At 32.0% G+C, this 12,070-nt stretch overlaps 1 protein-coding gene across 1 annotated transcript; it reads right to left on the bottom strand.

The window, feature by feature from the left end:
* Window positions 1–5,379: 5,379 nt before the first annotated feature.
* LOC129295630 (uncharacterized) lies at window positions 5,380–10,657 on the bottom strand. The gene has a single exon (XM_054934170.1). The coding sequence runs from the start codon at window positions 10,426–10,428 to the stop codon at window positions 9,022–9,024; it is 1,407 nt and encodes a 468-aa protein (XP_054790145.1). The 5' UTR covers window positions 10,429–10,657; the 3' UTR covers window positions 5,380–9,021.
* Between the last annotated feature and the right edge of the window lie 1,413 nt (window positions 10,658–12,070).

The raw sequence follows: 12,070 nt of genomic DNA, 5'->3' as shown, positions 1-12,070 counted from the left end.
ATAAAAAGACCTCCTCAGACTCTTTCCTTCATGAATGGGATTTATTATGCTAGAAAAAGAGGAAAAGAGATAGACCTGGGATTCAAATTACTGTGTTGCTCAATAAAGAATCAATCATAGCCTTATCTTGGAAAAAGCAATGGAGCTTACCAAATTCATGTTTTGCTTTAGATTGCTTTCATTGTATTCTCCAGTGGATTATTATACTTCAGAATGTCATGTAGGTCTCCAACTCGGTTCTCTTGGTTTGGCACCTGCCGAAGTTTGTCTTACACGAATGAGAAATTGGTGGCTTTGCTGATTATTAATAAAGATATTACTCAATTACTAACCTCTTTCTCTTTAGTCAAGACGGTTGCAGTGAACAACTTTCTTCCTTTTGACAACGTGTGTCCTATCATCAAAACTTTGCCAAGTTAACTTTTTGTGTCAACTCTATTCTTTTACTTCTTTTCTCTTTTAGTTTGATTTCATTTGTATTGATATGACTTTGGTTTTAACCCAAAAATAATAATAATAATAAAAGAAGTGTTCACATGTAAAATTATTGTATTGTGAATTTGTGACTTCCAACATATCTTTCCTTTTCTTTTAGTCATACGATATCTCAATCCTCATATGGTGATGCTATACAACCAAAGCAGTAAATGGTTTTTTTTTTTTAACGGAATTAGCATATGTCCACTTTTTTTAATTATAAAACAAGCTACTATAAAGCAGCAAATGGTGGTTGGGAAAAATAGAAATGATTAATTTTTTAAAGTAAAATTATGAATTTAAAATAAATAAATCTCGTCAAATAAAATAGATCTCTTTAACTAATTAAGGATTACTATCCGACCCATTATCGCTCAACTCACAAATCCACATCTCACTTCAAATCAAATTAAATCAAACAATGCATATATACCGACAGATCATCCAACATATTGGACTCATTTAGAAAAGATCATCATTGTGTTTACAATTGCTATTCATAAAATTTTTCTTTTATGAAGTATAGCTCTTGTATATATAACAATCCAGTTGGAAGAATTTATCCAATGCGCTCAATAAGAGATGGAGTATGGGCAAAATTAGAATTTGAAAAAAATCATAAGGATAATTTGGTCATTCAAAAATCTATTCCTAAATAACAGACCCATTCTCAAGGTCGCTTGATAGAATGAGGATTATCTCAAATGAAGCTCATTCCGTTGAAATGACCTCTCTCATGAACCAAACCATATAATGAGCTAATCATTACCACTCTTATTCTCATTTCATTACCTCCCATTCTCTCAGACTAAATGAGGCTTCCAGAGATTAGACTCTACTGTTCGTAGATCATATCCCTTGCCTAAAAAATAATCCACATTCTAACTTTTTGAGAGTCATCCTCTATTGAAAATTATTAAGAAAATTGGAATTTTATCATAAAAAATTGAATGGTTACTTTTAAACATGAGTTTGGAAAAGCTAATAGATATATCAATATGTTAGCACATTAGGCATATAAAAATAATTTAGATTTTCTTATTTTTAATCATCCACTTTTAGGATATAAAATCCTCTTAGAATTTGACATAACCTAATTTTTGTATTTTTTTTTTGTGTGATTTTTTTTTGTGGCCTTATATTAATAAAAAATAATTCCCATTCCAAAACTTGGGGAAATTGTGATAAAAATCCATAAGGCACTAACAATTACTTGAAGTTAGATCCTTTGGCAAATCTTTAAAATCCACTGATCTCTATCAGCAAGCACTCACAAACAATATTATATGGTAAAGGTATTCAAATGATCAATAAAAAAATTAATAGATATTAAAGTTATTTAAAAAAAAGCATAGACACTTTTAATGATTGCATAAAGTTACATATCCAATAAAACTTAGACAAACAGTTCCACCGATTATGATACAGACGGATTTCCAGAGAATACTACGTTTCGGTTGAATGTAAAGACCAAAATAGAGACCCGGAAGTATCCTTCAATAATAATATCCACTTGATTTGCTTTATACCCAAAAAGCTTGTATTATTAAATATTAATTATCATAGGATTGTTATCATTCAATTACTCCTCTCTTATAAAAGAATTTCCAAGTATGAGAATTATTTTTTAGTTCTTTATTTCATCCTTTACTATCATTATTTATCAAACATTTGTTACATATATATAAGCTACCTTGAACTTTTGTTTTGTTTTGTTTTTTCTTTTTTTTTTGAGCCAAGTTCCCTTGAATAGGATATGACTAAAATTAGAATCGATAATTTAGGCTAAACTAAAAAAATCTTATAGCCAAGTTTGAAAGTTTATTTTTTTTTTTTACTTCAATCTTATTTGGACTGCCTAAATAAGCTCAAAAAAATTCGAGCCAAGCCTAAACTCAAATATGTTTAGCCCAACTTCCCAAATTTTTATTATTATTAATAAAATAAAATTAAAAAAGATAAAAAATGAAAAACTTAATTTTTTTAAGATAAAACTTGAAATTAAAAAAAAGATAAAATACTATTTAACAATTCGGATATTTCTACCCTTCCAAATAAACCTAAAAACCCAAGGTGTTATGATTGTGCTTGACAATATAGTTTTTCTAATATGTTCGAATGTCATAGATTCGATTTGAATAAATCCATCTCAAATAAGTCCAGCCCGCCTAAATTACTGGTTCTACCTAAAATCAATACAACTATAAAATATAAAAAGCATAGAAAATCACTCTAATTACAAATCAAGAATTGTGTGATTAATTATTTGAATTCTCTTTCAAATTCAAAGTTTGGACTTTATAAGCTGAAGACATACATAGCCGGCTTATGCTCCAGTAAACAAAAATGGCCAGTATGTGATTTGTTTGGCTGCTTGTGTTTGACCTATTATAGTTCTTGGAACATTGCTACATGTTTTCTTGAAACTAACTGCTTTCGGCCTTGATACAGACAAATAAATGTACATCTGAAGATAATCAAGGAAACTAAAACAATAAACATTCTGGCATTAGGCAGTTCATGTCACATTTCACATAAGATTCACGGTATTAAAGTTCTATATATTACTTCCTTTAATCCTTATTTATTATGAAGACCTACTAACAACTTTACATAGAGTAATGAGTTCTGTTTAAATTAATTAATATTTTCAAATTATCCTCAATAAAGTTCATTTATTAAATGAAGCTTAGTCATGAAGTTTAGTTGGTTAAAGAATATATCAAAATATATCCAAGTAAGGGATATTTAGCGAAAAAATAAATGTTTGACAGTTTTATATTAAGAAACATGAAGGGTCACAGGAGGATGTAATTATACTTTCACTTAATGACGTCGTAGCAAAATCCTCTCTAAGAAACATGCTAAGCTACATAAATATACTCATTCTGTTTCTTAATATAAGATAAATTTTAAAAACCTTTTTCAGTCATTAATACAGGGCAAAGTTAGAATAATTAATTTTAGTTTTCAATTTTACCTTCTTTATTTATGATGGTTTGAATTCCAAAGAATGACTTGAAAACTGAATTAGATGGTCAGACTCGGCTAGAAAGAAAAAACTGTGTGAGGAATTGAGTCGTTTCAAACTGTCAGTTAAATTGCAAATCAAATTCGAGCCGAGAATTGGATCACGTTTTTAAAAATTGGACGGTTTTTTTTTTTTTTTTTCCTTTTTGAGCCCTAAAAAAAGGTAGAGTTGCCCATGTTTTCCTTTTTTTTTTCTTTTTTTTCACTGTTTGAGCTTGGAACTTATTCAGTTCTTTGACTTTGCTCCTTCTCTACTCTCATTCTCTGTGACTTTAACAGTATGGCTAAGCGATTCCCTTCCTCTTCCCCTATTGATCGACGTCGACCACGGCACACTGTTTCCTCTTCTTCTTCGTGGTCATCGATCTATCCTCTTCCTCGACCACGGTGCTATATAGTGAAAAAAGAGTGACAGTGCAGAGCAGCGACACAATCTTCCTCGTCCTCACCAATCTATTGTCGTTGACCATGGGACACACCGAAGCCAAGGTAGCCATTGACGCACTGGACAGTGAGTGAACACAGAATCACAGAGTGACAGGGCAGAGCATCCGCTTCTTGTCATTTTCTTCATCCTTTCCGATTGTTTTGAATTCTGAATCTTCTGATCTTCTTCATCTGTCTGGTTGTCTGCTTCATCATCTAAGTAAGTTTTATGTAGTTCAAGATTTCAATTCCTTAGAAGTTCAAATTTATTATTGTGGAGCTGTCTGGCTGTCTGATCACTGTGTAGAGACATGAACGCCTTTAATCAAGTTATTTCTTTGTTTATTTGTTTGTTTATTTATTTATTTATTTTTAAATTTCGATACACATACCGAGTCAAGAATTGAACTCGCCTTCTCAATCAGTGTTCATCACTTGCTGGTCTAACTCATAGTCATCCGATAAAATGGCTATTTTTTAAAAAGAGAATTATAATTAAGTCCCACATAAAGAGATTAATTACTGTAAAATTTATTAACAACTAAAATAAATTGCAATAAAAATTACGATTCCTATTGTCAATGCAGTTTACTTTAGTTATCAATGAATTTTATAGTAATTAATTTTTTTGTATGAGACTTCAATATAATTATCTCTTTTTTAAAACAAAAATGAGGTCCACATTTCATTGATTCCTTCGCAAATTTAATTGAATAACTTGGCGGAATGGTCAAATGTTGTACTAGATCCCCCATAACATATTATGCACTTTTCTCAACTGTAATGATCATATCAAAAGTATATATGCGTGCATATCCTGAAGTTGAAGTTCACTATTTGACTTGATATTTTAATCATTTAATATTTTATTTATAATATATAAATATATAATTTTTTAATTTAATTATTACATTACCAGTTCAATTATTGGTCAAATTCAATTGGACCATGCAAATCATAAACCACTAGCCTCTTCGGTTTAATGTCCAATCTGATTCTAAAAACATCAATTCTAGGACAACAATTTAATAAGATTATAACATTGATTTCAGGACAACAATTTAATGAGATTATTAATTTTAAAGAAGGGAAAAATTAAAAAGTTATACTCTCTCTGTTAAAAAATGTAAAGCAATTTTTCAAAGTTAGATGCTAAACATTTTTTATTTTTTAATGTGTAATCATTACTCTTTTTTCAAAAATATCCCTATTAAATAAATCATTTTATATTTATTTTAAGGTAAAACATCCTATTAAATAAGGATAAATATAAAAAAATAAATTTAATTTAAAAATAAATAATTACTTTATTAAGAGATGAAATTCAATTAAAAATACCTTATACTTTTTAAAAGAGAGAGTATATTGTTTTTACAATTTTGAATGTAACTTTCTTAATAAGCATGAAGTTGAATAACATTGCCCCATATTAAACATCAGAGAAAGTATTTAGAAGACCAAAATCTAGAATAAAACTCAATATCTCTTCAAAACATATAGAGGACATGATATGCTAGTGACCAATGACACCTAAAGTCCTAATCCTAGAAGGAAGATACTTAATTTTCAGTAACATACAGCAGAGTCTGAAATTTTTCTTTTTTCTTTTTTTGCATCACAAGTTAAAAAGACTTTCGAGTTCAATAGAAAGGCAGTATAACTGATAACAGTGTAACTGGCACCATAGTTATTGCCAACAACTGTCTCCTTCGTCTCAACAGATTTCTGAGAGCAAATCAAACATTTTCATGGCAGCTGGATGATGATTACTCTTTTCAATTTTATTTATAAGTCACTTTCAACATGTTTTATCATAACAAAAAAACCTTTAAAATTCTTTGGCTGTCTAAAAATTTAATAAATTTCTAATTCTGCCCCTATTAATTTCTCTCACTAATATGTAACAAGGAGTAAAAAGGAAAACTTGTATGTAATAAAAATTTAATGATGTGACTTATAAATAAGATTAACAAAAAAACAACATTTTCTCTCTACCTTATTAATATGACCTGAGGGAGTAATTTCGAAGCCTTCAACAATGACAACTTCGCTGTATTTTCCAGCAACTAGCACAATAACAGAAACAATACTTGGGATATACCATATCTGTCCCAAAATGCACTAATTGACACCATTATCCAGCAACTATCATCATTAAATCATTTAATGCAACCCATCATGAGGTGGTTCATGGTCCAAAACCACCCTTGGATATACCATATCTGTCCCAAGATGCACTAATTGACACCATTGATGACCCTTTCTCAGCATGAAGGAAAAAATTGCTATTACAGGGCATGGGAAGCCAACAGAATGAGGAACAATCAGATATGGAGGTCGGATGGACAGTTTCAACCAGAAGGATCAGTTTTCATAGCCTTTAGAAGCTCATAGAAGCTAGCTCCTAGATTCTTCAAGTCTTGCAAAATCCTGCCAAGGGTGGGTCCAGTTGCTTGCAAACTGAACCTACCAAGGGATTCAAAAATACATCACACTTTTCATGCATCTCTTAAAATTTTTTCCTTGTCCTACTACAGCTCACCAGCAGAAATGCCTCATTATTGAGAGAAGCTGAATCCTGAGAAGATATTACAAAGAAGAGCTGTGCAGAAAAGTAGACCAACAACAGAACTGCTGGTTCAATGGAAGGAGTTACCAGATGAAGCAGCCACTTGGGTTCAACTCTGATCACCAACAGGTTCATAAGGCGAGTCTTACAAAGTAATTAAATTGGTGGTAGCTGTTGAGAGAATTGGTTAGTTAGAGTTCTAACAAACTAACTAACTAACTCCTTTAATAGCCATGTAATAGGAGGAGGAAAGTTGACGAATTTCAGATTTCCTATTATCTCGCTCCTATTTCCTGTTAGCAGATTCTGACTTAAAAAGTGAACTTAGTATGTCCTATAGTTATTTCTGGACTTAGATCCCAAAAAGAGGTTACAGATTTATGTCAATAGCGCTCACATAGCCTCTAAACTGGTCTTAGAACATCAGAAATACTTTCTCCTACATGAAGACAAGATGTTGTCAGTTTGATGACATCAAGTACCATGTAAGAGCATATTTGAACTACAATCAACATCACTACAGATGCTTGAGAGATATCTTGTATATTTGTAAAATGGATCGCCTATTATTCTTTGTGTAGAAATCGGCAGACTTGTTCAAAGAAAATAGGTTATGCAATGCACCAAAATACAAATCAGTTTAATGAATCTACGTGAAACATACATATAAAAGCAACTAAGATATTCCTAAAAGACATTTCTTAAAACATCATTTCAAGCTTTTTTCTTTCTTTGTATGGCAAACAGCTTTGCACCCCAAATGATCATAATCTTAAAATAACTCCATCGTTGCAGAACTGTAAGATGGAATTTATTGATGCCACGTATTGGAAAAGTAAAGTATGTTTAATTGAAGAATAATGAAAACAGTCAAAAATTAGGGAAGAGAAATCAGTGGGAAAATGAAGGGGCGTTGTTGAACCAAAATGCAAATCTAGATATGGCATTAAATGAATGTTTTATTTCATAAGCTTGAACAAAAGAGGATAGGTAAAACAAACTTGATAGAGCCAAACCACAGATCCTGCAAGCTTTGGCTCAAACTATTGGTACAATTGAATGATGTTTGGGAGATTTAAGTATTCCTCATCCATTGTCCCACTGAAGTGGGATTTGGTGCATTTGGATGTATCGATATTCAAGTATTAAGAAGCATTTCTCAAACAAAGCACCAAACCCATTTAAAAGCATAATTAGACCTATAAACTTATCAAATGCCCAGAATTCATGTGTAAACACAAAGTTTGCAAAACCAAAACGAAAAGAGGCTCAAACATAATTCTAAGGTAATACCAACTTTTATCTGCTAACCAATACATCAGATAGCAGTGCATAATCTATAGTTCAAAGCTTTTATAAAATGTTCATTGTTATGCTTCTATGCACATGAAACACAAAAGGGTTCAGGTTGTCTCCAAATCAAATCTTGTTCCTTCCTACTTTGTGTGCATATGGAGGAGACACGGCCAAAAGATCAGGAGCGAAGCTTGACCATCACATCACAATATGAGCTTAAACTTTTTTGAGGAAAAAATTTTAAACCATCAAGCTAATACATTCTTCCATTTTCATAGACAGGGACTATGGATGGAAAGGAAAAAGAAAGGAAGAGATGGGGCTGACAGCCCATTCTGGCTTGCTCTAATATGTCTGCCATAGTTTGCAGATTTAACAAAGCTACCATTGGAAATGAAAACTGTAGGGATGCCCTACCAAGTTACAGTTCAGTCAGAATACAACACAATGAAGAATAGAAAGTATATTGAAAAGTTAACTCTTGATAGGAAGGAATTTCTCATCGCAGAGAATGAAGAGCGATGAGGCAATAAATTAACACTCCCCATGATTTAAGAAATACCTTTTTATGAAGCAACAGTATTAAGTTACTTACAGTTTTGATTTGCGCTCATAATTACTTTTCAAAACACATAGATAATCTTTGAGCTCATAGTGCATAAACAGAACAATAATTAGTAACAGTTAAAGATCTCAAAACAGGGGTTAAGATGGAAATTTTAGTATTATTAGTTATTACAGAAAACTAGCTTATACAGCCGGCAACCCTTTCTGGTCTTCTTTCAGATATGCCTAACAAAATCAACAGATACAATAATCATACGATAGGAAGGGAAAAAAGAATGGCTAAAGGGATGTCTGAGAGTAACTTTTTCTATCCAGAGTAGAAAAAAGAATGATGAATGGAAAGCATGCTGTGGGTTACTCAAAAGAAAGGTGCACAAATTAACCTCAGTAGCTTGAGTTCCCTGTTACACACCATAACGAGTCATTGATTTCTTTTCTTTCCTTTTTTTTTTTTTTTCCTTTTTTTGGCAATCTATCAACTATTCTGACAAATCAAAACATGCAAGAAATAACATGAATATAAATCCAGCTAACATTTTCCTTGACTTTGAAGGGATGTTCAAAAAATCCATAGAAACACAAAGACCCGTTTCTCAAAATTTTATATAAGCATTCAAATTACAATGAAAAGAAAATACCCTCAAGAAATCAAAGCCTCAAGAAATATACAGAATACAATGGCGATGTAGTAAAAGGATAACTGATGAGAAGATAGCCCACAGACAAGTTACCCACCAGCCCATGAATAAAGCAAGTTCCTTGATGAAAGCAGAGGAAGGCAGTATGCTAAGTAACAAAGGGAAACTCTCAAAGGCATGTTCATCAATCTGAGATAAGCCAAGAAAGAGAAGTACCAGCACTGGAGGTGCAAGAAATTGTGACGCTACAAGACACAAATAGTGGTTATGCAGAAACACCTTCGCCCTGCTATAGTCCAACTCAGGAATCTTGCTAGCATGAAGCCTTTGATACCATGATAACAAAGCTTCATTGAGATACATTTGCAGACTTGGGCGCAATGCCAAGATCTGCAATAAACTCGACACCAACAAACACCATCGCCTTAAGTTATTAAAATCAGAGCGGAAGAGCCCCATGTATCCTACCAATTTATCAGCACTGCCAACTTTACTCATTGCATTTGGCCTCTCACCCTCACTGCAGTCAGTGTATACAAAAAGTTCAGCTAATGGACTAATCCATAGCAATGTCACAAATATGATTAAGATGTGACTTGCATATAGAATTGTGCGAGTGAACCATCCACAAGTTATCATAGATAAACTGCAACGAAGCTGATCAGTTCCAAGCCAGAATGAACGTGCACTTCTTGAAGCCGGAATAAACAGAACAGCTGAGAGAAATCCCATTAAGGCAGCAATACAAAGCCTTCCATGCCCATCAACTGGAGAAAAATCGAAGTCCAAACCCGGGAAAACATTCGATGAAAAACCTAAAAGCCCAATGAAAAATCCTGAAACCCCAAAAACTACACTCAATTGCTTTTCGGACCTCCTAGATGCCGACTTCTCAAAAGTAATCTTCATAAGCAACAAAAACCAAATACCCAGACCTACAATTGTCAACAGAATAGGAACAAAAACCCCACTTTCTAAAAACCCAGAATTCTCTGCCACACCCAAGAATGTGCGAAGCAACAGACAAGCAATAGCAGTAATGGAGACGGTAAAAGCAATGCCATACTGATCAGCAAAGAGACGAGATTGGAGATGACCCTGGTCCAATTTCAGCCTGAAGATCTGTGCTTTGTTTTCATCGAAGTCGATCTTTTCCTTGGACTTGTTCCTCTTCCTGAGCTCAGCACTGGTTTTTGAGGATAAAGATTGATAACCCTCGGGCCCAGAAGCGGCGCTGGAAGTGCCGGGTCGTCGAATAGCAGCTCTGAAGCCATTGTTCTGAGTGAAGTTATCTGGGTGGATATAGGAGTGTATGCCATAAAGGAAAAGAATAGGGATTTTGAAAAAAGTCAGGAAGAAAGCAAGAGTTGCAGCGAGTGATAAGTGGAGTATCTGATTCTTGTAGAACAGAAGCAATTGAAGCATTGTTGTGTGCACAGATCGTCCTTCCGGGTGGGATCTCAATATTTTGACATGAAAATGGTGTTTGTGTTGGTTGATACGGATTGAAGAAATGATTGGTGTCTGATATACGCTTGACCTATTTGCTGCTTCGATATTCGAATATGGGAATGCTTCCCAAAGGCTCAAAATTGGAATAGGCCGTGGCCGAGGAATTCTTGAGCAGGGGCCAGGGGGCGATAAAATTCTTGGGCTCACGGCAGACGGGCAGAGTAACGGTATGCTTTGAGGTTTTCCACGGAAAAAAAATGTCTAAAGTTTGGCTTTTTTAAAAAAAAAAATTTAGTTTAAGTGTGGAAGTCTGCAATTTCCCTTTAATCATCAATGATCAATGCTACTTTCTCCAGTCTAATTTTACTTGTATTAAATATGCATAATTTATCTCATTAACATTTATTAAAAAATACTCCCTCCATTCTAATGTATGAGACATTTTAGATAAAATCATGCATGCTAATAAAAATAATTAAATTCAATAATGAACCAGAAAAATTTAGTAATAAGAACAATATTTATACGAAAAATATTAATATTTTTTTAAAACTATAATTCTAAATTTAATTAAAGTAATATATAAATAAATTATATGAGAAGCTTAAAAATATATCTTAATTTTATTTATATCATAAATTTATTTTTATAATAAATATAAGAGTAAACGATATTTTTAAATATTTATATTTGATAATTTTAAAGAGAATGCAGGGAAATTATTTTTTATGGGGCAATTGTAATTTTAAAGGGAGGCATGTGTGACTTTGACCAAAAAAAAAAGTGTAATTTTTGCAAGCTTCATGGGGGCAATTGTCCCCTCCTTCCTTAACTTTGGTATATGTTTATAATTTTAATAATTTTATTTTTTTAAAATAAAAGTGTAAACTTTTAAAAGTTCCTTTTATTTAATATTTTATTTATAAAAGAATATCAAAAAGAGACAATATAATGAAAAAGGTAATACTAAAAAACATCATTAGTGAACTTTATTTTTGTCACAGTATTTTATGCCATGCATCATTGAATTTTCTCTAAAAATATTTTATAAATTAGAACAAAGAGAATAAAAGAAAAACATGTGATAAAGTTAATAAAATGCCTTACAAATATGATCCCAAAATTATTATATTTCTACTTTATAAATAGAATTAGAAACTAGCATCTACTACTGACAGCAAATTAAAGTAATTTTGTCATTTAGGAAATGAATAGTTAAAGATTGAAAATAACTTGAGTAATGATTTTTAAAATGTTTTCTCCCCCTGCCAAAAGTTGAGTAATGATGTATTGCTCCAGAAATTTCTTATATTCAATTCTCCCGTTGTCTCATTCTTTTCTTAGCTGCCAAGAAAACAAAAGCTTAGTCCCATTTTTACCATGAAGTATTATAAAATAATATTTTGGAAAATTTTCTATCAAAAGATCCAAAAAAAGCTTAAAAAATAAAGTATTACAACATGTTAATAATAGATTGTGTTTTTAATTTAATACTTATGATTATAATGCTTCATTATATGGAGATTTTGTTGAACTCTAAAATATTATGCAGGTTGAAACATAAGGGTATTAGACTCATGCATGGTATTATCTTAAATGTTTTTATTTTAATATT

This window comes from Prosopis cineraria, unplaced genomic scaffold (genome assembly GCF_029017545.1).
Source record: "Prosopis cineraria cultivar Desert tree isolate PC_DT_omini unplaced genomic scaffold, ASM2901754v1 PC1, whole genome shotgun sequence".
NCBI lineage: Eukaryota > Viridiplantae > Streptophyta > Magnoliopsida > Fabales > Fabaceae > Prosopis > Prosopis cineraria.
Note: the sequence above shows the minus strand (reverse complement) of the source record. Positions and strands in the feature narration are given on the sequence as shown.

What these genes read in the sequence shown, in the direction of transcription:
- LOC129295630 (XM_054934170.1), bottom strand. Translation starts at nt 10,428, where the DNA reads ATGCTTCAATTGCTTCTGTTCTACAAGAATCAGATACTCCACTTATCA.